Genomic DNA, 27,321 nt, shown 5'->3' with positions numbered 1-27,321 from the left:
TAGACTTGCTTATGCACCTTAACAACTATAGATATCATATCATCAGATCTTGTAATAACCTTTCTATTTAAATGATTTATATATACATATAATATTTACTTTTTCACCTAGGCCTCAACTTGCCTTGCCAGGCAGGAACACCTAAGCAATGCTTAGCCACCTCAACTATGCTGTTGCTAACCACCAGATTGCTTTGGTTAAAGTTCACATCTATTATAGTATTATGCAAAATGTGCAGGCTATGCACAACATCTGTGTAATAAAAAGACGCACCTGGATGTAGTCCTGTGACACTGCAAGCATGTGGTCCATGGAAGTTTTATCACCATGGTCGTGTGAGTTAGGCTGTGAGAGAAGAAGTTAGTAACCAACAACCAAATACTCTACTTCCAATCATCATGTGGAACAAGCATAAAAACCACAAACATGGGCAATTAAGTTTCAGGAATATTTGAAACTCAAGAATTGAAAATGTTATGCCTCTTCTTGCAAATTTTGCTTTAAAGAGAATCCAATTCAAAATGGTTTTCATGATTATAGTAGCAAGTAAAGCCATGATCTGGTCTTACCATCACTACCTAACATCTATTTTTCCTTTTCTCATCACCATTCAGCAATGTAGAAAATTCTATTATAGAGGATTAGAAGAAGTACAGGAGGTTAGGAGATTCACCTGAGGCAAATTCCCCACCAACAGCACCATGCAGAATAACAAATAATTACATTTTATACAAATAAAAAGATATTCTAGAAGCTAGAACCCTCTTGGAGGACCCTTTAAGTCTCTGAAGTTCTTTTGAATGCACATCTTATCATGACTCTCGAGCAACTTTCTGGCATAGTGGCATAGTAGTCTAAGACTCTAAGGTATGAAGCATCCTTACTAAATAAAGCTGATACTTTCTGGCCTCAAGTCAATACAACCATCTAAAAACACTAGGCTTACAACACCTATAAAAATGAATAAAAGTACTCTTAGGATGCACTTTATGACTTATGCATCAATATGAACATAAAGCTTCAAGGGAAAACTGAATCGTGTAATTACTATTAAAATTTCACATTAACAAAAATGTGAACAGTGGTGTAGATTGTGGAATTTTATTAAAGTAATATTATGGAGCATATAATAAAAATGAGGCTGCTTAAAAATTCCTTACCCTTCCATTACTTCCATTGGGTCATAATTGGGATTTTAATTTTCATAGATGATTGAGGAATAAAGAGCTTGTTTCAGTGACAAAGCTTTTGCATCTTCTAACTAGAGTTTGTCTGGAGCCCCATTCCTCACCCAAATGTCGTTTTTCTTGTGCCTCCTTTTTTAAGTCCCTTTCTCAGCCTTACCCTTCCATTACTTCCATTGGGTCATAATTGGGATTTTAATTTTCATAGATGATTGAGGAAGAAAGAGCTTGTTTCAGTGACAAAGCTTTTGCATCTTCTGACTAGAGTTTGTCTGGAGCCCCATTCCTCACCCAAATGTCGTTTTTCTTGTGCCTCCTTTTTTAAGTCCCTTTCTCAGCCTTCCAACCTTCAGGTCTTTCCCTTCAAGGAAGTTTGGTGCACTGCAGGCCAATCCCTCCTAAAATTAAGGCCCTTTGCTGGGAAGTGTTCTATGGGAAAATAAACACCTTGGATTGTTTGCAAAAGAAAGGAAAAAAAAAAAAAAACTTTGCTTTGTATGTCCCCAAACTAGTGCATCATGTGTGAATCAAAATGTTAAAATTGCTACCAACAGAAGTTTTCTATTTGATCCATCTACATTTACCTGGTCAATGAGAAGGGAAAGGATAATGTGGAGGTGTACAAGAGAAGCAGTGATTAGACCATTTAGCAAAAAAACACAAGAGTCTTCCAAGAAAAGGGTAGAAGTGGACATGAGGTCAAGAAAAGTGTGATGGCAGGGTAATACACTGGTTAAGAATTATGGAGTTCTTTTGCCAAATCTCCTTTGATGATTGTTATATGGTGGCAAGAAGTTCTTCAAAGAAGACTAGGGTAAACTTGGTGTGGACACCTCCTTTGGAAGGACACATGAAGCTGAATTTAGATGGGAGTAGTCAAAGTAATCCAGGGCCATCTAGAGTTGGAGTTATAAGAGACAAGGATGTAAAAACTTTGTTCTTGGAACCAATGGGTCAAGAGACTCTATAAGGGTTGAATTGCTAGGTGCTACACAAGGAGTTCAGACTGCAAACAGGCTGAGCATGGAGAACTTAATTATTGAAGGTGACTCTAAAGTGGTAGTGGGGTGGCTGGAGGAACTTGTGTCAGTAATATGGTGATATAGGGATGAAATTAAGAAATTCAAGTGGTTAACAAGAAATATGAACTCAAGAAATGCTACCTTTAGACCCATTAGCCTGATTGGTAGTATGTACAAGGTCATCTCTAAGGTCTTAGCCTTAAGTATCAAAAAAGTACTACTATCCCTAATTTCTCCAAACCAAGGAGCTTTTGTGTCTAGGAGAAAGTTACCGATCAGATCCTTGTTGCCAATGAACGTGTGGATTATAGAAAAGAAAAGGAGAAAAGGGGCTGATTTTCAAAATTGACTTGGAAAAGGCTTATGATTTGGTGGACGGGGGCATTTTGCTTGAAGTTTTGAGAAATAGAGGGTTTGGAGAAAGATGGTGTAGCTGGATCAAGGATTGTTTATCTACTTGCCACTACTCCATTTTGGTAAATGGTGTAGCCAAGTATATATGGAATGGAAGCTAAAGGATGGAATGTTGGTCTCGACCCTAGGGCTTTTCATTCCTTCCCGTGGAAAGACACCGTTGGTGTCCTACCCACTTTTTTTCCTTTCATCAAGTATAATGCTTGCTTGGGTAATAAGGTTCTCTTTTGGGAGGACACTTGGATTGGGGACCATACTCTTAAGGATAGACTCAAGATCCTCTATTCTCTTTCTTTAAACAAATTTAAAGTCATATCCTGTTTTCGTGTCTCTGCGGATTCATGGGATCTAGATTTAAGGAGAGGTTTAAGGGATTTAGAAGTAGGTTTAATAGATGAATTTTTTTCTCTTCTAAACCCAATGTTTCTTGATCAGTCTTGTCTTGATAGTAGAATTTGGTCAGAGTTCTCCTCAAGTTGTTTCTCTTACTCTTCATTTTTCAATGCTTTGTTGCAATCTTCTAACTTGGTTACCTCTTTTCTTGTCAAAGAAATGTGGTGTGCTCCTATACCTCCAAAAGTGAGGGCCTTTTGTTGGGAAGTGGTTCTCCAAAAAATTAACACCTTGGATGTGCTTCAAAGAAAAAGACCAAGCCGATGTTTATCCCCACATGTTTGTAGCCTTTGCTTGAAGAGTGGTGAGACGGTAAATCATCTATTAATCTCTTGTCCTTTTGTTACTCAAATTTGGGATTGGTTCTCCTCTCTCTTTGGTTGCAGGTGGAATCCTCCCACAAGTGTCGCATATCTTTTTGATCTAGTTTTTTTTTTCCAACAACCAAAGAAAAGGGGAAGGGCGATGTGGAGAACAACGAGGGCAGCAATTATTTAGGCAATATGGGAAGAGAGAAATAACAGGATTTCTGAAGGGCAAGAAAGAACTGTACATGAACTCATAGAAGAGATCACCATCAAGGTTTTATTGGCTGAAAACTTTGGATCTTTTCAAGGACTTCTAAGTAGCTGATTTGATTAGAGGTTGGAGCACAATAGCGGGTTCTTCCTGTTCATCTATTACCACTCAAGGATTGGCCACCTCCTTTACAATATAGTGTGAAATTGAAATTTGATGGGAACTTTGTAGGTAATCCTGCCTCCTCTGAAATTGGGGATGTTTGTAGAGATGTGCAAGGAAGAGTTCTAGCCTTTTTTCTCTAGCCCAATAGGGTTGGGTGACTCACTTAGAGCAGAAGTATTGGGCACTTGGTTCCTTAGATAGACTATAACGGATATAACGAACCTAACAAGGGAACTTAAAGCACATTTTAAATAGACTAGGAGGGCACTTGGTCCCTTATTCTGGGCTTGTTTGTAAGTTGTTTTTTTATTTTGAGGGGTCACCTCGCCCCTGAAGGTGACAGCTGTATTAATTTTCCTTTTAAGTTTAATGAAAGTTACCATTTCACATAAAAGAAAGAATAAAAATAGATGGGGGAAGAGGCCAATGTAATGGTTGATTGTTTAGCTAAGCAAGGGGTCAACAGGGTTCAATTCTATTGGGCTTAGTTGTAATATGTATTCTATAATGCTTTGACTATTTTTATTCAGAGAGGTTGCATCTAGCACCTCTCCAAGGGAAGCTTGTAATGATTTTGAAAACGAACGAAGACATCACATGATTTTGGAAGGTAAAAACTTGTCCATTGATATTCTCCTTGATATTGAAAATATTTTCAAATTCTTCATTCTTATTCCATATAGGTATGGATTACAGAAAAGTGAAAACTAACACAAAATGGAATCATATGCACTTGTCGCAGATAAAAACTAAGGCAACTTAGTTTTAAGATCATAATACAGAAATATTAATTACCTGCAAAGATAAGCCAGTCACAAAACCCTGTTGAAGTGGATGACCAAATGGAGATCCCCCAAGTACTGCATCTCGTATCCGGTCATTGAAGCTGTAAAGGATTTAAGAAGGAACTCATAAACAAAGAGAAAAGAACAGCACCATTGGAAACATGTAGAATAGTCAAAACTCTGACAGAGTTCTATAGTTGGAAAAATAATACTATAAAGTTGCTTCAAAGCCTAAAACAAGTAACCAAAGTTCTAAGATAAAGTGGAAATAATGATTAGACAAGCACAGTTGCAGAATCTATAAATAATCCTTGGTTGGTCAACTTGTATCAGATAAAGATAAAAGATTGGTACATTATGATGTGTTGGGAAAGTCCATTCCCAACAATGCACCTGAAAATGGAGAAAAAGCAGTTTGGTCACCACCTACAAGGGAAAGAAGCACCTACGAGGTGTCAATCCATGCTACCTGAAAGCAGTCAATGGAACTCAAGAAGGGACCAATGTAAATACATACAGAAGCGTACTTCTAATTCTCAAATCCAAGTAAACTAGGAAGAAAATTTCTTTATCAACCATTCACATGTTGATAAAAATGAACAGTCTCAAATCCTTGCCTCTTCTATTCAAGAAAGTTGGGGTTATGTCTCAGTGGGCATTCTGGTGACCCCAACTTTTTTGAACAGAAGAGGCAAGGATTTGGGACTGTTCATTTTTTGTCAACGTTTGGATGGTTGATAAAGAGAATTAGATGACACTCGAAGGGTAATTGTCTTTTTAAATGGCATTTAACGGCTGGTTAACGGGCTGATTAATGGCAGGTACTAGATTAGCACATTTTGAAAGTTCGGGTACTAAATTATCGCATTTTAAAGTTTGGGGACCTAAGTGGCACTAGACCCAAAGTACAGGGTACTAATCTGGAATTTTCCCTTTAGATAATTGACTTCTGAAACCTTACCTTCAAACGAAGACTCCTTTGTTGTCGCTTCGGCACCACCCATAGTCAATAAAAAATCTCTGCTAATCACGTGGGCCCCACTTCTGCTTAGCTCCAAATTCATACTTGAAAAGGAGCAAAAAGCTTTTGCGTGACCAGCCTCTGTTTTAAATCCTCTTCCTGCCAGGTGTCCCTTCTCAACTAATGCTCCTTCATCTCCTTCGCCCAAAATTCCTTTTTAACCTCCCACCTCTCTAGAATCTCCCCTTTCTCCTCTATGCGGCTCTCCAACTCCCCATCTCTTAGTCTCCCAACCCAACATCTTCTTCCTCTGGACTCCTAGAGACCTGCAGCTGCAGCTCCCCCTTATCCTCTTCACGGCAAATATGGTTCCTGACATCGATTCGGTATTACCACTGTATCCTCCTCAAACCATCGAAGTGGTATGCAGCCTTCGACCATCACTCTCAGGTCATACCATTCCCCAGCGAAATTTAGCACCAGACTCAACGGAACCAAGTGAATGTCCTCAACTTCGACCAGGATTCTCGCAGCAACCAGATTCTTCATCTTGTATGTGTAGGCATCAATTCTTCTGAACAACCACAGGTGTTTCCCACAGCGCAGACTGTACCAAGCTCCAATGCCCCACTTCTCGTATTGCCCCTACTAGAGGGTTCCATACTTCCATTTAACCAGCCTGAGTTCAGGCATTCTGAAACTACTTGAAACTCGATCCAGAACTTCATCTGCCTCCTCCTTACTGCTGAGAATGAAAAGAAAAAAAAAATTGCATTTAGTTTCCTCACCTGGATTTCTTTCAAGCTCCACTCTGACCTAACCCAGCTTTGAACCTCTAACTCATCAGGTTCAGAGTTAACAAAACGTCCCACCAGACATATCTCTAACCATTTCACCCTTTCTAGAGCTCCTTCACTTGAATCCATGAAGAACTCTCTAACCATCTCGAAACCACGGAGTTAACAAGCTTTCATGGTGAAAGCCTGCTTCCAATGGGAAGTGCCATAGCCACTCACTTAGAAGAGCCTAATTTTTCTTGCTTATATTTCCTAGTCCCAATTCACCCCCCCCCCTCTTTTATTTTAGTTACCTCCCTCCATCTCACCAAATGATCTTTTTTCCTAGCACCTGACTCCCATAGAAAATCCTTTATCAGCATTAATTACAAGAATAGGAGGGTAAACTTTCCCCATGTTTTGCTAGTACATCAGAAAACCCATTTGCAGTTCTTTCAATCCAACTAAATTTCACATCCATATTTCATGTCAGCCACTTGAACCTCTTCTTTTCATTAGTAAAAACCCAGAAATCCTTTTCTTCCTTTTGCAGCCACTCCACTACCATCTTTGAATCACCTTCTATAATCAGCTTTCTTAAAGTTATGTCCTTTGCCTTTTGCAATCCCTCCATAACAGCCACAACCTGAGCCCTTAAGGAGTCACCTACTCCAATTGGACCCGAGAATAAACCAACAATTCTGCCTTCACTATTTCTAAACACCCCTCCAATACCAGAGGGACCTGGGTTACCTGCGCTAGTTAGCTGAACATATTTCTTAGTCAAGTAAAATGAAAAATGTGGGATCTGGTTTACATTTTTGCATTCAGTTATCAGATCACATTATGGATCACATTAACTTTTAAATATGTAACAAATACACATTCCTATTAATTTGTTTTTCAAAATGTCAGATTGGTTGTAGAGGCACAAAGCATCATCTAGCATTTACAGAAATCCATTTTTCCTTGCAAGTCAAATCCTTTAGTGAGAAATTATTTAATGGGAATGTGGATATGAGTTGAAGTGGTGAGAAATGATTTGAGGGCCCATAGCTTAACAATGGATATGGCACTGAACATAATAGAATGGTGGAACAGGATTCGTGTAGCTGACCCCATGGGACAAGGTTTGCATGAGTCGAGTTGAGTCAAATCATGTATTCAGGCCAAAATTCAAAGCCGGATCCTCCTTAACCAGAGGTCCGTTAGCATGTTGCACCCATCCAAAGAGACAATTTGTGCTATTATTTAAATTCAATTGATATTTAGTGTTTCTTCGAAAAAAAAATTGATATTTAGTGGTCCAAAATGGGCCCAGATATTTTGGATTTCTTTTTAAGATTTGAACATTAGGCCTATGAGTCAGGATGTGCTGCACTTTTTCCTGCATTTCCATTCACTCTGACAGGTGTCCCGTTATATGTGTGTAAATACCCATACACATGAGACTCAGACGTGTGAATGAGACATCTATTACAGAATGAATGGAACTGCAGGAAAAAAGTGCAGCAGATCAAGACTCCCACAAGAGTATATGTTATCTAAGATGAAGTATGAATTTGCGTGTAGGGCAATAAATATATATACTTTTAGTATGTTTCGAGTTGTTTAGGTCTTTTCTATAATTTATGGAAATAATTATTCTTAATTATGGATATTGAAAGTTTTATTTTCTAAGGGAAATCCCTAGCAGGCTTTCTACTTTTTTTCTGAATGGTAGCCAAAGAGATCTTGTCAATGGATTTAATTATGAAAATGTATAAAATTATTGTTAACTAACCTATCCAAAAAAAGTACGGTTAACAGCTTCTAAGAGGAGTTAAAAGTGTACCACCTTCTACACTAAAAATAGCTGGCCAGTAATACAGAAAATCCCTCCTTTTAAAACGTGAGAAATCCTTAAGATTCAAGTCCAAGTTTATTACAAAACTAATTGCATGCACAATCACATTAAAAGCCTTTGTCCACAATGCACCAGGAAAGCATGGTTATTTGGCATGAGAGAGTTGCAAAAGTTTAGACTCGTTCCTGTTTATATTCTAAATTAAATTTATTTTATACCACTATTGGATTACTTCAATTAAATTTCATCAAATGATAGCCTCTTAGGAACTGTTTATATTATAAGATCACAAATATTTCTTGACAATTGTGAATGGTGATCAATCTTAGGATTAGACTGAATCCCAAGCAGTACCAAACCCAGCCAAGTAACATAAACTGGAATTCGGGATGTTGCACATCCTGAGAGTAGGTTTTGTTTTATAATAAACAAAGTACGTTTCTCTAAAAGGAAGTCTCTCTCCATTTTTTGGAACATTTTTCTTAGGGAACTAAGATTTCATGAATAAAAATTTATTTCTTTTTTGATAACTAAAAGAAACTTATTACGCCAAAGCAAAAGGAAAAGTTTTATTAAAATGAATAATGCGCATTTAACATTAAAGGGAAGTAGAGGCAAATATTGGAGTAGATAAATAATAACTAATTAAATTTCACAAACAGTCACAGTATAGAAAATTTAAGCCTTCAAACATGGAACTTATCAATGTGTAGAAGATGCAGAATCGTATTGAAAACCATAATACCTCCCAATGCCAGTCCCACAAAGATTAAGTTGTGATGCATTGATTCCACGGCCATTTTTAGCAACTTCACCAAAATCCCATCCTTCACCATATCTTAAAAACCAGGAACTTTATTAGTTAAAAATTTAAGTAAAAAAAATATAACTAAAGGAGACAACCAGAAAGACTAATAAGATGCATAAATGGCTAACCCATTTATAACATGACAATGACACAATTGCATGTAGGGAATGCCAATCAAGGTAGGAAGAACCCTTGCTTTAGTTTCAAGTCTAGAGTAGGGATGTAATCAGTTTGAATTCAGATCAGATCCAGCCACATCTGAGTACAATCCGATTAAAATCCATATTTGATCCATCCAATAACAATCACATTTAGGGGGCAGATTGGATTCAGACCCTATTGGATTTTTGGATTAATTGAAAAAAAATTATTAATTAAACAAGAATTTTAGATAAATAGGATTGAGCTAGACACCGTAAGGTTAATTACAACCACATCAACTTTCAGTCCCAAAAGCATTATGTTCCCCTGTCCACCCCAAGTACATGCATGCCCTATTGTCATGAGTGACTCCTTTGCCGCGCCATCAAGCACCTACCATGAGCCATCAGAGTGCCAACCGCGTGCCTTCAAGGTGTCAGCATGTGTGTCATGGGTGGGTTACACATGTATTTTGTAAGGGGGGACCGCCAATGGCGTTATTGTAAATACATAGTATGAATTTTCATTCTTTTGATGTTTCTTACTGTCACTCCCCCAAAAGCTTAACGTACTCTTTGAGGGGAGGTAGGTAGTCGAGTGAGTTCATGAGTGTGTAAAGGTTAAGCACGAGATCCCCTCGACACTGTACTGTGTGCTTGTGCTTACCATTGATTAATGCAATACAAGTTACCTTTTGTCTAATCTGTGTGCATTTTTGTTGCCTGGTGTGTGTTGTTGCTTGCTTTCGTAGGCTTTCTCAACCCCATCGAGCGCCGCACGGGGCCTCGCTGATTATCCCCGTGACAGTTGGTATCAGAGCAGGTTGCTCCTCAACGCTCGTGACCCTTGCATAGCAACACTAGTGGTGGCGCAATGAAGCACAACAAGGAACTCACCGACGAGATTAGGCATGGCCTTGCCCATGCAAGGGAGACTGATGAGTCTCTAGGCGATGAAGCCGCTGCAGAGAAGGCCCCAAAGGGTCGCACATCCAAGACAAGCAAGCCTGACAAGTCAGCTAATACGCTTGCTGCCTTCGACACACACATCCTTCGCTGTGAAGTGACTGTTGGGGAGATGCGTGACCGTGTAGAAGAAATCCACTTGAATGTGGAAACAATTGAGAGCTCCATGGTGGAGCTAGAAGCCCGTTTAAATGGCATTATGAATGAGGTCCAAGACGTCCTGAATAGAACCCTTAAGGAAGTCCTTGGAACAAAATCTCGACAAAAAGGGAGCTCATCTCAATCCGACATCCAAGACCAGGTGGATGAGATGAAAGCTGAATGGATGGCCATGAAAGTAGCCATGGCCTCTCCTTCCGACATCCAGACTCATGTGGATGAACTAAGAGGAGACATGTCGCTCCTCAAGAGACTGGTGGCCAGCACTCCAAGCCCCTCCACAATGCTGGCCCCTGCTCGTGTGAAGATTCAGGAGCCCACACCTTATGCCGGCTCCCGAGATGCTAGGGAACTTGACAACTTCTTGTGGCAGATGGAACAATATTTCCATGCCGCTAGCATTGGTGATGACCTAACACAAATTCGTACAGTGATCATGTATTTGACTGACATTGCTATGCTATGGTGGCGCAAGTGATGCCAAGACATTGAACGGGGTACGTGCACCATTGAGACATGGGCTGATTTCAAACGAGAACTAAAGCGGCAATTCTACCCAGAGAACGTGGAGTACTTGGCGCAGAAGAAGTTGAAAGCACTCCAACATGGGGACTCACTCCACGATTACGTTAAAGAGTTTTCAGCCCTTACCTTGGAGATCACGGACATGTCCGACAAGGATCTACTGTTCAACTTCATGGATGGACTAAAGCCATGGGCCGAGCTAGAACTCCAACGCCGCAACGTACAGGACCTCGCCACAGCAATGGCAGTGGCGGAGCAACTCAATGAGACCGGCATATCAGATGAAGAAGCTCCTAAGCCAGAAAGCCCGTGTTCCCCTAATTTGAGTGGGGGAGCAAGTCGCTCACGCCCTCCGTACGACAACTCCAGCTTCAACAAGCCAGCAAGACAAGACTACGGGAAGAAGCCACAAGGAGAGCAAGGCCCTCAGCACCATTACATGCCCAGAACCGCTGGGTCCCCAATTTCTTGCTTCCTTTGTGGGGGAAATCACTTGGTTCGCAACTGCCCAACCAAGAAGAAGATCAATGCCCTTTGTTGCCAAGCTCAGTGATAACGAGCAAAGTGATGAAGAAAAGTCTGTGCAGGCGCCAAGAGTGGGCGCCCTTCAACTCTTCAATGCCATGGTGAAGAAAGAGGCCAATCATGGAAGGCCAAAGAGAGCCCAAAGGGGGCTGAAGTATGTAGACATCCTCCTCGGCGGGAAGTCGACTCAAGCCCTTGTTGATACAGGGGCCTCCCACAACTTCATTTCAGTTGCCGAGGCCAAGCGACTCAAGCTGAACACCGTGAAAGAGACAGGGTGGATCAAGGCCGTGAACTCCGGGGCAAAGGCGATTGAAGGCACGGCTCGTGGGGTTGACCTCCAAGTTGGGTCGTGGACAGACAAGATTAATCTTTCAGTTGTACCCCTGGATGACTTCCGAGTTGTCTTGGGAATGGACTTCATGAGACAAGCAGAAGTCGCGCTCCTGCCTCACATCAACTCTCTGTGCATCTTGGACGAGCGCTCCCCTTGCATGGTACCAGTTGTGACTTCTACCCGAGTTCATGGGAAGAAAGTTTCTGCACTACAACTTTTTCATGAAGAAGTCATGTTCAACGCCAACATGAAGGAAGCAAAGAAGTTCCCCACTCTACAAGCTGAAGAAGCCGCACCTCGAGCCAACAACTACAGCAGCAGTAGGAAACAACACACCATCCAGCCGTCTACACCTCTCCAGCAACAGAGTTCGTGTGCGTCGACAACCATCAAGCAAAGTAGAAGACCCAAGGCCGTGTCCAAGTTCAACATCGCCTATCACCACAACCACAGGGGAAAGCGAGTGCCACCCAAGCTGCCTAGGGACCACTTTCGCACCATCCCTCAGACTGAATCATGTAGGAGCCTTGTGAGACCCTTGGGGAAATATTCATGGGAATCAACACTCCAACAATCCAAACCATCATTTTGACCCTTACCTGGCCCAAACCTACCCAATAACCAAGTCGAATCAGCCATTAACATACCTTGAGGCCGCCAGGAAAGGACTTAGCCCTAAGAAACCACAACAGAGTAGGCCAACCCAACCATGCTACAAGACTATACACCTCGGCCTTGGACGACAGCAGGTTCGGGAGCAGTAGAAGAACCTTCCTTCCGCAGTAGTGACTCTAAGGGACCAGCCGAAGCCGATCTCCGAGGACGTAGATCGAATTGAGTGGGGGAGAATGTCACGAGTGACTCCTTTGCCGCGCCATCAAGCACCTACCATGAGCCATCAGAGTGCCAACCGCGTGCCTTCAAGGTGTCAGCATGTGTGTCATGGGTGGGCTACGCATGTATTTTGTAAGGGGGGACCGCCAATGGCGTTATTGTAAATACATAGTATGAATTTTCATTCTTTTGATGTTTCTTACTGTCACTCCCCCAAAAGCTTAACGTACTCTTTGAGGGGAGGTAGGTAGTCGAGTGAGTTCATGAGCGTGTAAAGGTTAAGCACGAGATCCCCTCGACACTGTACTGTGTGCTTGTGCTTACCATTGATTAATGCAATACAAGTTACCTTTTGTCTAATCTGTGTGCATTTTTGTTGCCTGGTGTGTGTTGTTGCTTGCTTTCGTAGGCTTTCTCGACCCCATCGAGCGCCGCACGGGGCCTCGCTGATTATCCCCGTGACACTATGTTCCCTTCTTTGGCTAGAGCATCAGCCATGCTGTTTGCCTCCCTCTTTATCCATTGAAACTCCACCCTTAATTTTGGATACAACTTCCTTATTTCTCTGAACACATGTCTATATTGCTACAGTCCTGGTCTATTCTTCAGTAAACAGCTTAGTACAACATTATTGTCACCTTCCACAATTCTTAGCTAATTTCAAACCCTGATGAACTGCCATCAGTTAATCCTTCAATGAATCCGCTTGACCTAAGGGTACTACTGTATACGAAACCAAAACATTCCAATTTCCATTTCCGAATACACCCCATGCCAAACAGTCCTGGTTACCCAAGTTGCTCTCATCAAAATTAAGCTTAATAAAATTACTACCAGGGGCTGACCTGCAAGGGGTACAATGCTGTCCTTGCAGATGAGCTGTTTGCTATATTGTACCAACCTCTAACAATCTCATTCCCAGATAATGGCTCAAATAATGGCCATTTTAACCCAATGAGCCACCTTCACTAAGATATTCTCTTTTTTTTTTCTTTTTTTTTTTCGGGGGGGGGGGGGGGGGGGGGGGGAAGGAAATTCATTCGAACAAAATGAGGGAATATACATGAAATGATATACAAAAAGGAGGGCTTAAAATAAAAAATCAAAGCCCAATCAAGAAGCAGGTAAAATATTTGCACTAAAGATCCCTTACCAGCCCTGATTTAGCCAAAAGATCAGCCACTTGATTAATTCTGTCCCATTCATATTAACCCGGACAATAACATCTTTGGATCACCTTCTAATAACACAGATTCTTCTTGTAGAGATTTGGCTATCTGGAGGCCTTTAAGAAGAGCTTTAACCTCAGGTTCTGAACCATCTGATGCAGTGGTTGGGCCACTTAAGACCCACTGCAGGCTACCTTCAGGATTTAAAATTACTCCCCAATTCCAGAATCCAAGGGATTCTCTTGGTCTCTTCTTATCCCCCATTTGATAGTGCTTATTTTTAAGCATTTTTTTCAACAAGTGCTTACATTTCTGGCCGAACTTGGCCCACCACATAATTTTCATAATACCTATACTATCCCCATTTGATAGAAGTGCTTTTTCACCAAACACTCATAAGCACTTATTTATCTAATAAACACTCCCAAATGGGGGCTTAGACTGGTATCGTGATGCAGTACAGAAGCATTTCTGGGCCTAAGAGAGAGCTGGACTGATTTATGGAACAAAAGGAGATGAGTGCAGAATTTCCAAAAGATTTTCTATCAAGATCACCTTAGCTGATACCTGTGAAGGTCTTGTTAATGATCATCCAGGAGTTTATTGACCAGGTTGCATTCATGATGTTTGTGTAGAGGGTTTATGACTCAGGCCCTCTCTTTTGAGAGTAAGCTTGAATTTATGTAATTTTTACCTCTTCATTTTCATTAATGCATGCATGATCTTGCTACCAAAAAAATGACAAAAGATTAGACTTTGGATTTAGAAGAAAAAGGAGCCACCCGGTGGCTTTATCCTTACATGTAGATCGTAGAACCATCAACTCCATTCTTTTCTTTGGATAGGCTTTGGAGAGCATTCTTTGCCTTTACCTGTGTTCAAGATAAAAGTAAATGTTTAAATCTGTCTTGCAGTCACATCTTTATTGGGTATTACAAACTAAAGAATATTAAATTGGTGGGATCACCCTCTCAATGCACCCAGTAAGAGGTGGAGAGCTTTACTGCATGCACAGTTGTGGAGTACTTGAAAGGAGAGGAATGCAAAAGCATTCTAGAATTAGGTGAAACATTGTTAAACATTGATTGAGATGATTATTGTTAGGTTCATTCATTAGATTACAACCATGGAGATTTGCAAAGATTTATCAATAAAATAATATCATCAGGAGAGTGGGGTAGCATAACAAGATATCAAGATATGCTCCCATAAAGGATTTTTTTTATTCTGATTACAAAATATAAAATTCATTTAACATGAAAAATCAAGATAATCTAATTCTGGTCTTCTCTTTCATACCCCCCCTTTTTTGTTTGGTTTTGTTTTTTTTTTCTCTTTTTTTTTTGGAAGAAGAAGATAGCATATAAATTGTATTTCAGTATGTCCATGGATGGTGGTGTTCCTGAGACAAGCTTGCAACACACTATCAGTGCTGTGTCCATGTATGGTATGTTTGCATAATAGTTGCAATTGTTCCTTTTCAATTTTATCCCTCACAATTTGAAGTCAATAAAAAAAATAGTCAGAGAAATGCCTACCATGGTACTTTTCATTATATGTCCCATTAAGTCAAACCGGAAACCATCAACCTGGAAAATGGCACATAATGAAATGTCATTGAAATTAAAGTTTATAACAAGAACCCCACATAATGAACAACAACATTCCAAAGAACAAGGTGCATCTCTCATGCTTGAATTGATTGACTAATCCCATTGTAAGACTTCTTTTTTTGGTAGAAATCCTATTCTAAGACTTCAATGTTCAATATGTTGTATGAACAAAAGGAACAACATCAATTCTATTTGACTACCATGTGAAAGTGGCAAACCAGTTAGAGAAGATTATGATGGACTTCCTTTGGGAACCAGGAGACTCTAAGAAGGATCACCTAGTGAAGGAGGCCTAGGAATAGGAAATGTTAGGATGAGAAACACAGCATTATTGGGGAAATGGTTATGGAGGTCGCCGTTGGAACAGGATAGACTATGGCATAGGGTGCTTGGCAGATAATAGTTGGGATGCAGGAGTTGACCCTAGGGCTTCTCGATGTTCTCCCTGGAAAGCTATTCATGGTATATTGCCTTTCATCCTTCCTTACTTTAAACTTGATGCCTATGCAGGAAACAAAGTGTTGTTTTGGGAAGATGTTTGAGCTGGAGAGATTCCCCTTAGTGATAGGTTTCCAGGGACTTGGGATTGAGGGGAAGACTAAGGGAGTCGGAAATGGCAATGGTGAATGAACTGGTTACTCTTGTTTCAAGGCACCAAGGTAAAGCTAGGCAAAAAAATCTATCTATCTATCTATCTATTTTGTGTGTGTATATATATATCTTAGGGTAGATCCCTAGGTTTCATAGTAACAAGTAGTGTGATCTTTAACTAATAATTGCCATAAATCTCATGAAATAAGTATAAACTCCATATCAATATATAGAAAGTGAACATATTTATGAGTAGAAAAATAAGGAAATAAACATACAAAAAATAAGGGTTGAGCCCTTGTTTTGGTCTTAGGAAGAAGAAGAAGAAGACCTATTGACCAGAATCAGCGGCGACTTAATGATTGGGAGATTTTTGATCTGGTAAGCCTTCTCCAATTCATTCAGGCACATTTACCTGATACGAATCGGCAGGAGGGAAGATTGTGGAGATGGTCCAAAGATGGAAACTTCTCTGTCAAATCCTTCTCTGAGGAATTGGTTCACTCACCCCCCTTAGATTTTCCTTGGAAGGAGGTTTGGGTCTCTCATATGATCATATCCCTTCTAAGATAAATTTCATGTGGACAGCTGTAAATGGCAAGTGCCTATCAAAGGTAGGTATGCCTTTGAACTCTTTGGCTTGTGTGATGTGCAGTCAAGAAACAGAATCCACCGACCATCTTCTCTTGCACTGTCAAGTAGCAAGTTTCTTTTTTAATCATGTTTGTGAGCTGCTAAATGTAAGGTGGTGCCAACCAAGGTGCTTATTTGATCTCCTGAAGTCCTGGAAACTGCTGAGTTTAAATCAAAAAAGGAAGATTTTGTGAAGCACAATCCCCCATGCCATTTGTTGGGGACTGTGGAAGGAGAGAAATAGAAGAATTTTTTACAAAGAAAGCTGGGCTGTGGACAAGGTGCATCAGATTGTGGCTTCAATCCATTCCTGGCTTTCAGTCGCAGATCTCTTTAGAATAATTTCTCACGATCAGTATTTTGAAAACAGCATCCTTTTGGCTAATCAGATAAGCAGACAAGTTTTTTTAATCTTGCTTCTGATGTTCTTTGTTAAAACTTTTTGGGATCTTTTTGTGAATTCCGATGTATAGTTCCTGGTTGTACATGGTTGATCTGTCAACACTTGCTATTTGTGTTTACAGCTTACTTTTAATACAAATCTTTACTTTACCTTCTCTCAAAAAAAAAGAAGTCCTATTGATTGTTCTTGTGTGTCAATTGGATAAAATCTTCCAGTTTTCACAAGTCAGGTTTAAAAGTCCTAAAGGGTTCAAGACCATGTCACTAACTTGTGTCTCGATTAAACCCAAACAAATAAGAAAATAACAAAAGGAAACTAGTATAACAATAACAATATTAATACTATAAACCCATAATATGAACAATTTAGTCTAATAATATCTATTGTACTACTATTAATAACATTACATAAAAATATAAAATATTGTGTGGTGTCTTACATATAAATATGTATGTGTTTGGGCAAGGCGACCCTCCAAGAATGCCATATTTATACCCTCTGCTTGGATTCTGGTGAGACGATCACACACCTATTAATATCCTGTCCTTTTGTGCACTTTATTTGGTCCTAGTTCTCTTCTCTCTTCGGTTGCAGGTGGACACCTGCCCCGAATGTGGGAAGCCTTTTGACCCAAGATTTTTCAGGCAACCGAAGGTGTGGTAGAACCATGTGGAGAACCACAAGAACAACTATACTCTAGTCAGTCTGGGAAGAAAGAAATAACAAGATCTTTAAAGGAGTGGAGAAATCCAAGGAGGAAACTGTAGAAAGAATAACCATTATGACTATCCATTGGTTGAAAACTCTAGATTTGTTTAAAGATTTCTCAACCGAGGACATATTTAGGAATTGGGGAGTGCTGGCAGCTACAACATCCACAAAACCTATTGTGCAGGAACTATGGTCCCCACCAACACAACAAAGAATAAAGTTGAACTTCGACGGGAGCTCTAGAGGTAACCCGGGGCCTTCAAGTATAGGGGGAGCATTCAAAGATGGAGATGGGAGATTGCTATCTTTTCTGGGCCAATAGGGGTGGGAGACTCACTGAGAGCGGAAGTGTTGGCTCTGCTTCAAGGTGTAAGATATGCCAAACAATTGGGGTTACACCAAGTTGTGATAGGAGACTCTAAATTGTTAATGTTGGCCGCAATTAGGCAAGTTAGGAGCATGGATGTATCGACAGCCCATACGGGAAATTCTCAATATAACAAGGGAGATTGGTGCACGCTTCAAGCGGAGAAGATTAGCTAATGGTCTGGCGAATACCTTAACCAAACAAGGGACTGTGAGGGAAAGTTTGTTTTGGGCAGTTTTGTAATTCAGATTACTTGGGCTCAACACCTTTATTAGGGGTTGACAATTGTATCTTAATTATGTAGTAATGAAGTTACCATTTCCAATCAAAAAAAAAAAAGATAGACAATTGAAGGGAATTGGAATTTAGATGGAAATATTAATTATTTTTGTCTTGAAATGGAAAAAAAAAATATTTAAAAAAAAAAGTAACAAGGATGTCTTAGGAGAATATAAAGGCAAGTGGCAAGGTACTAAAGTGTTGAAGATTAATCAGTTTTATGATGTTTTTCTGAGTAGATGTTTTATGTTAGTTGTTAGATAGGAGGTGAGGACCACAGTAGTTATGTGAGTCCAAATTTTATTATGTTTTTGAGTGTTATATATGCTGTTTTATGTTTTGCCACCCTATAAGGGCATAGTTGTCTTTGTATTGCTCTATTATTTTTAGTAAGTTGAAAAACAGTCCTAGAAGTATGGGACTGTGCTAGAAAACCAGAAAAAAACTAACAAGAGAATATTAGAGAAGATTAGAGAAGAAGAGAGAGAGAGAGAGAACTGCGGCAAGGAGAGTTAGAGGATGAGGAGTTCGAACTTAACCTCCCTCTAACACTCTAATACTCTTTTATTAAGTTAATCTTTGATAAATTACAGAGAGGCCCTTGAGTGGGCAGAAAAATACAAAAAAAAACAAAACACTACAGAGTATGGGCCCAGAATAAGGCCCATAACAGAGAGAAACATAACATAACATGAAGTGACAGTCTATGGGCCATTCGGCCCATCTCCTCTACACTCCCCCTCAAGCTGAGCATAGATGTTAATCATGCCCAGCTTGCCAGTGTCATGATGAAGCCTTGCCTTGGAAATGCCCTTGGTGAGAAAGTCTGCCAATTGTCCTTCAGAAGTAATGAATGGAAGACACACTTCTCCAAAGGAGACTCTTTCTCGAATAAAGTGTCGATCAACTTCAATATGTTTGGTTCAATCATGCTGTACCGGGTTGTGAGCAATGTTGATGGCAGCCTGATTATCACAGTACAACATCATGGGTTTGTCATGATCAATCCCAAGTTCTTCCATTAAGGACCTTAGCCACAACAATTCCGAGACTCCATGTGCCATGGCTCTATACTCTGCTTCTGCGGAGGATCGGGCCACAACAGATTGTTTCTTACTCCTCCAAGAGACAACTTTAACAGCCACCAGACTGCAATACCCTGAAGTAGATCTTCTATCATCAATATTTCCAGCCCAATCAGCATCAGTATAGGCTTCAAGTTTCTGATGACCATGCTTGGTAAATAGAATTCCTTTCCCTAGAGAGCCTTTCAGATAGCACAAAATCCGTTCTGCTGCTGCCATATGAGTATCTCTAGGAGCATGCATGAAATGGCTAATGCAACTGACAGCATATGCAATATCTGGCCTAGTCATGCACAGGTACAGAAGCTTCCCAAGAAGTCTCTGAAATACCCCTTTGTCTTCCAACAAAGTTCCATTCGAAGCTGAAAGTTTGTGACTCATATCAATGGGAGTTACAGCTGGTCTTGCACCCAGTTTTCCAGTTTCAGACAACAAATCAAGAACATATTTCCTTTGGGAAATAAGAATCCCATCCTTGGATCTGGCAACTTCTATGCCAAGGAAGTATCTCAACTCCCCCAGATCCTTAATCTCAAATTCTGTACTGAGGAAAGACTTAAGGGCCAGAATGCCTGAGGCATCATCACCAGTCACTATAATGTCATCAACATACACAATGAGATACACTGCTAGAGATCTACTTTTCTTCACAAACAGAGTATGATCTGACTGTGTCTGAACATAGCCGAATTTAACAAGTGCAGCTCTAAATCTCTCAAACCAGGCTCTAGGAGATTGTTTGAGACCATAAAGTGATTTCTTCAATTTACATACCTTTCCTTGCATATCTTTCCCATACATCCCTGGAGGAAGACACATGTAGACCTCCTCATGTAAGTCACCATTCAGAAATGAATTCTCTACATCTAACTGATAGAGAGGCCAATCAAAGTGAGCTAACAGAGATAAAAGAACCCTCACAGATGTCATTTTGGCAACAGGGGCAAAAGTCTCCAGGTAGTTAATCCCATATGTCTGTGTGTAGCCTTTTGCAACAAATCTGGCCTTGTACCTCTCAATAGTTCCATCAGCCCAGTATTTAATGGTAAAAACCCACTTGCACCCAACTGGATCCTTCCCTTCAGGCAAATCCACCACCTCCCAAGTACCATTTGCATGTAGAGCATCCTTTTCGATCTCCATGGCATCTCTCCATTCTGGAATCCCAAGGGCTTCTGAGATAGACCTAGGAATGGGGTTAGAAGCAACAGAAGAGAGATAGGCAAAGTATGAAGGAGAAAGCAGGTCATAAGAAAGGTGTTTTGAAATGCAGTGTGCAGTACACTTCCGCTTCCCTTTCCTAACAACAATGGGGACATCAAGGTCTGGGAATGATGATTCCAAAAGAGCTGAAGCAGTACATATTATCTCATCTGTGATTGGGAATGTATGAGCCTCATTTGTTGTAAGGGAAACGAATTGCTCATTCCTGAATCTCTGCCTTTGATACACTTTGGGATTATGGATAGGACGAGGAGGTAAAGAAATAGGAGCACTAGGACAAGAGGTATGAAGTGATTGATCCTCCTTTGATTCATTTGGTGAGGATACAGGTTTGTCAAGAGACTCAACTGGGACAGGAAGATGAAGGGCAAAAACTTGTGACAAACTCTCCCCCTGTGGACAATGTCCTTCCTGAGAGGAACCATAAAAAGGAGAAAGTTCATCAAAGGTAACATCCATAGAGACATGTCGGGTGCCAATCTTTGGATTAAAACAACAATAACCCTTTTGTGTGGGGGAGTAACCAATGAAGATGCATTTGTGGGCTTTCGGTTCAAACTTATGTCTCTGCACACTTGGAATGTGAACATAGCAAGTACAGCCAAACACACGAAGAGGAATTGGGAAGAGATCCTTGTCTAGATGAAGAAGACAGAAGGGGAATTTAAACCCTAAAACCCTGGATGGCATACGGTTTATGAGTTGAAATAATAGCAAACACAGATTCAATTAGGGTTTCGGCAAGCCTTTAAAAGTGATCTGACTTCAAAGAACTCAAATTGAGTTGAAATAATAGCAAACACAGCAATACACAAACTCAGTTCAGAACTGACATCCGTGAGAACCAAGTTCGGTGGCAGCACTTTCAAAGAGAAGAAACCCTGGTTCAGCCTTCAAGGAACAATCAGCAGGCCTCCAAACAATAGTATTCTTGGTTCCCACCAATAATTTCCCAAGGAGAACAAAGAAAACAGTCCACAGTACCTAAGAGGACCTTTTACAAACACTATGTATGCAACAGTCAACACTTCACTGTTAACAAACAGAAATCACTTCAAGAACACTTTGTCTAGGTCCAAGAAGCAGCTGAACTAAAGTAGAGGCTTGTACCACTTAATTTAAATCAGTTTTTCAGCAGTTTGGAAGCCCAATAACAGCCGAACAACACTTCCAGAATAACCCAGAAATCAGTCCAGCAACAGTGGGCCGAATGGAGGTGTGCTTTGAATGCTTTAACAGTCCTCCCAAATAACAAAAATAACTCTGCAAAGAACTGAGAAAACAACTTACAGTATCTCTGGTTTGAACTTCAAACCAGGCCGAACTCTTTGCTCTTTGAGCTAGCTTCGAAATCCCTTTTCTCTTATTTCAAATCAGGCTGAAAAAACTTGCTCTCTAATTCCTCCTGGTCACCAAACCCTTCTCCAAGTGTATAGAAACTTGGGCACCTTCCAATGACCTCCAAGAACCAGGCGAATGACTGTAAACATTCACCCCTAGAACCTCCTCATGCAGTTGGCTGAACTAGAACCACATGAGGGACACGCCAAGTAACGACCCGCTCTGATACCAAGTTGAAAAACAGTCCTAGAAGTATGGGACTGTGCTAGAAAACCAGAAAAAAAACTAACCAGAGAAGATTAGAGAAGATTAGAGAAGAAGAGAGAGAGAGAGAGAACTGCGGCAAGGAGAGTTAGAGAATGAGGAGTTCAAACTTAACCTCCCTCTAACACTCTAATACTCTTTTATTAAGTTAATCTTTGATAAATTACAGAGAGGCCCTTGAGTGGGCAGAAAAATACAAAAAAAAAACAGAACACTACAGAGTATGGGCCCAGAATAAGGCCCATAACAGAGAGAAACATAACATAACATGAAGTGACAGTCTATGGGCCATTCGGCCCATCTCCTCTACATAATATAAATAATAAGTGAAAGGGGGCAGCCAGATTATTGCTCTCTTTTCTTTTCAACTTCTCTTCTCTTCTTCTCCTTCACTCTTCCTTCTCTCTTCAAGAAACTGCTTTTCTTTAGTAGAAGATCAAGACTGCAATCAACCTTGAACCCTAATAGATTTTAGGTTAAGAAAAGTAGAAGAAAAGTGAGAGGAAGGAGAAAAGAAAGAAGAGGAACAAGAGAACACAAAGGTTTGAAAGAAGGGACAGATTCTAACACATCTGCCGCCACCACTCTCTTAGTATTTATAGGTTATGTTCAGTACATAGAAAAAAGGACAGATCTGCCCTTAGTACTTACATGACAAATAAAGTAAATAAAAACTGAAATAACAAACTGACCCCAACTGACACTACCATGACTAAAACAAATAATTACACATATTGTCCTACGAACACAGTGGGGACCACAGCTGTGGGGCCCACATCAGTGTTCTCTACATCTTTCATACTTTTTAAATCAGCATATTTCTACTTGGTATCAGAGCATCGGCTAGGGTTTCTTGAAGAATTCTCATGCAGCCCTAGATCAGCCGACTGCATGAACTAATAAAGGGCTGATCGATCTGCTATAGATTGCTCGGTTCTTGGATTTTTTGGTGGGATCTAGTCATTAGGAAGGTGATCTACTACTCGGCATCAAAATCAGGAAGAACTGGAGTACAGGGAAGCGTCTCAGAAAAGTTGGACTCTTTATTTTTTACCTGATCTTGTGCACCCAGGTATTGTTAGTTTCCTTTTGATTTTCTGAAGAGGGTGGTTTGATTTCTGGAATTTTCTGAGCCTCCTGGAGTGATCGATTCACACTTCTCTCTATTGGGAGGCATGGGGAGGAGAGCGATTTCACTCCAGATAGGGTTTTCTTCTTCCAGAAGGGTTGGTTTCTGTGTGTGTGATATTAAATTACTTTTGGAAAGTCTCCAATCTATTTTTTCTTACTGTTGAACTGTTTGAAGTAAGATGGAGAGTTGGAATACCGAAATGAAATCTACCGGTACTGTGGGACTGAGTGTTGGAGGTAGTAGTGATATTTTTGGGTCTGGGATCATTACTACAGTAAAACTTGATGGTACAAATTATTTGGAGTGGGCACAATCAGCTAAGATGGCTATTGGTTCCCGTGGAAAATTAGGGTATCTCACTGGAGAGGAGAAGAAACCTAATACAGACTCTTCTCGATGGGTGCAGGAGAAATACATGGTAATGTCCTGGCTGTGTAATTCTATGTGACCTCATATTGCAAAAAATTTCCTATGGGCTAATACTACTAAGGAGAATTGGGATGGAGTGACTAAAACCTACTCTCAGAAACAAAATGAAGCCAGAGCCTATCAATTAAGGAATTAGGTGATAAGTATGAAACAGGGAGAAAAGCCTCTTGTTGTGTATTTCTCCATGCTGAAAACCCTATGGTAGGAAATAGATCACTTAGAAACTGTGGTATGGGAAAGTGTAAAATGATGCAGCAACCTATCACAAACTGGTAGAGAGGAATAGGGTTTTTGAGTTCTTGATAGGGCTGAACCCTAAATTTGGCATTGCTAGGCAGCATATTCTTTCTAGGGAGGGTGTGACACTCTCTCAAGCCTATGCCTTTGTCTCTGGAGAGGAGAGTATGAGGAATGTAATGTTGAGACAGCCTGGGATTGACCAATCAGCTATGGTTGGTACAACAAAATCTAAGTCGAATGGAGATAGGAGGAGTAGTGAGACTAGGAGGGAAGATAAAAAGGACTTGGTGTGTGATTATTACAAGAAGCCTAAGCATACCAGGGACACGTGTTGGAAGCTTCATCCAAATCTTATGCCTGTCTGGATAAGGAACAAGAAGGGAAATGCAAATGTAGCCACTATAGGAGACTTTTCGGGCCCTCTTTCCCAAATTGATTGGGAATCCATTGCAGGAGCAGCAGTGAGAACAGAATTGGAGAGGTTTAGACAGCTTATGAGTAAGAAAAATTCACCTAGCTCTAGCCTTCCAGATGGATAATAGAATGCAGGAGCCAACTACACCACTTCCTTTGCACATATTAGTAGTTCATATGCAATTGCAAATCTTGCATCCACTTCAGGTAAGGACGGACCTCCCTGGATTATAGACTCGGGAGTATCTGAGCACATGACTAATGCCCCTACCCTTTTCAGCTCTTATCAGTTGTGCTCTGGTAGAGACAAAGTCTCTACAGCAGATGGTTCACATATTCCCATTGTTGGGAAGGGGACAGTTAGAGTGACCAATGATAAACTCTATATTCTGTTTTACATGTCCCTAGACTTCATACCAACCTACTGTTTATTAGTTCTTTGACAAAAAATTTGAGTTGTTTTGTGACCTTTCTTCCTAGTAATTGTGTTTTGCAGGATTTTGAGTCAAAGAAGATGATTGAGAGTGGATGTGAGGTGAATGAAGTCTACCTTCTGGATGAGATTTCGAGACATCAGGGCCATCATGTTAGCAGCAGCAATAGTAGTGGGTGAAAGTCAGTGAACCAGATTATGCTTTGGCACAATCGCTTGGGACATCTTTCTTTTAGTTCTTTGAAATGTCTTTTCCCAAAGTTGTTTGAGTCTGTTTAGTTATCTACTTTGGAGTGTGAGAGTTGTCAGTTAGAAAAGCATTGTAGACAGTCTTTTAAACTAAGTAATAAAAAAAGCACTTTTGCCTTTAATATTGTTCACACTGATGTATGGGGGCCATATCATATCCCAACCATGGGAGGATTCCGTTACTTTCTCCTGTTTGTGGATGATTATACACAATATTCTTGGATATATTTGATGAAATCACGTGATGAGGTTCCTAACTTGGTACTACAGTTCCACCAGATAGTTCTTACGAAATTTGGGGTGAGAACTAAGGCTTTTAGATCAGATAATGCCAGAGAGTACTTTGAGAAGGACCTGACCACGTATCTCTTAGAACATGGTGTAATTCATCAGAGCAGTTGTGCATATACACCACAACAGAATGGAGTTGCTTAGAGGAAAAACAAACACATTGTGGAGGTGGCAAGGAGTCTTATGGTGTGTTCTTTAGTTCCTGTGCAGTTCTTACAGTCGTGCACTTGATTAACAGTGTTCCTTCACGGACTTTGGGGTTTAAGGTGCCATTTAGTCTTCTTTTTCCAAATGGGGAGATATTTCATATACCTTTGAGGGGTTTTGTTTGTGTTTCCTTTGTTCACATTCTTGGTCCTTATCGCAAGAAATTGGATCCTAAGGCCAAGAAATGTGTTTTCCTTGAGTATGCTCAGAACCAAAAAGGGTATTGCTGTTATGACCCAGTGTCGATGAGCAGATTTGTCACTATAGATGTTACCTTCTTCGAATTCACCTTCTTCTCGAGTGGCTCTCCTCAAGGGGAGAGTTTTGAGGAGGATAACTTACAATATGTTCCTCTTCCTGTTTCTTTGGTGCCTGCATCAGTTCAACCAGCACCTCCATCAGTTCAGCCAGCACCTGCACCTCCAGTTTCATTACCTTAGCCACTACGGGCAGCCTCACAGAAATATCAGCTCCAACAGATAATGGTTGACTCCACACCACTCTCTATCAACCCATTGCATTTCACACTGACCTTGATCTTCCCATTGCACTTCGTAAGGGGAAGTGAAAGTGTACAACCCATTGCATTTCACACCATCTTTCCTACAGTGCCTTATCACCCTCCTACCGTGCTTTTCTTTCTTCCCTGAATTCTGTGTCTATACCTAGGAATGTTACTGATGCTCTCTCCAAACCTGAGTGGAAAACAACCATGCAAGATGAGATTGATGCTTTGGTCAAAAACCAAACTTGGGAAATAATTGATCTCTCCCCAGACAAGGAGACAGTCGGATATAGATGGGTATTCACAGTGAAGTATAAGGCCAGTGGCAAGACAGAGAGGTACAAGGCAAGGTTGGTAGCAAAAGAGTATACTCAGACCTATGGTGTTGATTATCTGGAAACCTTTACACCAGTAGCTAAGATGAGTTCAGTTTGTATTCTTTTATCTCTAGTAGCCACCTATTCTGGCCCTTGTTCCAGCTTGATGTCAAAAATGCCTTCCTTAATGGTGATTTACAAGAGGAGGTATATATGAACATTCCAACGGGCTTTTATGAAAATGCTGGTAAAGGAAAGGTGTGCAAACTCAGCACATCTTTGTATGGACTGAAACAATCACCTAGGGCTTGGTTTGACAGGTTTAGAGGGGAACTCATTCGTTTTTGGATACGCACAGACACAGTTTGATCACACCCTCTTTGTGAAGAGGAGAGATGCTCTGGTGTCAATTCTGATTGTGTATGTGGATGATATAGTGGTGATAGGAAATGATCTAGAGGAGATTGATGATCTCAAAAAATCATTGCAACAAGAATTTGATATCAAAGATCTTGGTGAGCTCAAATACTTCTTGGGGATTGAAGTTGCAAGATCCAAGCATGGGATCTTCATTTCATAGAGAAAGTATGTACTTGACCTATTGTGAGAGACTGGGAAGTTGGGGACCAAACCAACAGACGCTCCTATTAATCCAAATCACAGAATTAATGGTGTGGATGGTGAGTTGGTAAAGGATGTGGGGAGATATCAAAGAATGGTGGGCCGACTATTGTATTTGTGTATGACACAACCAGATATTTCTTATGCTGTCAATGTTGTGAGTTAGTACATGCATGCACCTCGGGTTCAGCACTGGGAAGTTATTGAGAAAAGTACTTGCATATCTGAAAAAAACACCCTAGCAAAGGCATTCTTTTCTCAAATCATGAGAATCTGAAGCTAGAATCCTATACAGATGCAAACTGGGCAGGATGCTTAGATGACAGGAGGTCTACATCAAGAGTATGTACCTTTGTAGGTGGAAACTTGATCTCCTGGAAGAATAAGAAGCAAGCAGTTGTGGCAAGGTCAAGTGCAGAGGCTGAGTATAGATCCACGGCTCAT

General features: G+C 40.5%; 1 protein-coding gene across 7 annotated transcripts in view; it reads right to left on the bottom strand.

Annotated features, from left to right (window-relative positions):
* Positions 1-27,321, bottom strand: part of LDA (limit dextrinase) — an 89,498-nt gene that overhangs the window by 35,830 nt on the left and 26,347 nt on the right. For 6 of the 7 annotated variants that reach the window (XM_088950671.1, XM_088950674.1, XM_088950675.1 and 3 more), the window contains exons 14-18: positions 15,067-15,117; positions 14,330-14,400; positions 8,811-8,903; positions 4,493-4,583; positions 274-345 (exon numbers count right to left, since the gene is read on the bottom strand). In XM_088950671.1, coding sequence (XP_088806797.1) covers positions 274-345; positions 4,493-4,583; positions 8,811-8,903; positions 14,330-14,400; positions 15,067-15,117 — 378 coding nt within the window. The remainder of the gene's footprint in view (positions 1-273; positions 346-4,492; positions 4,584-8,810; positions 8,904-14,329; positions 14,401-15,066; positions 15,118-27,321) is intronic. The other variant, XM_088950672.1, reaches the window with a different exon arrangement.

This window comes from Nelumbo lutea, chromosome 6, assembly GCF_056320005.1.
Source record: "Nelumbo lutea isolate HS-2025 chromosome 6, American lotus-T2T, whole genome shotgun sequence".
In the NCBI taxonomy this organism is placed as follows: Eukaryota; Viridiplantae; Streptophyta; class Magnoliopsida; order Proteales; family Nelumbonaceae; genus Nelumbo; species Nelumbo lutea.
Note: the sequence above shows the minus strand (reverse complement) of the source record. Positions and strands in the feature narration are given on the sequence as shown.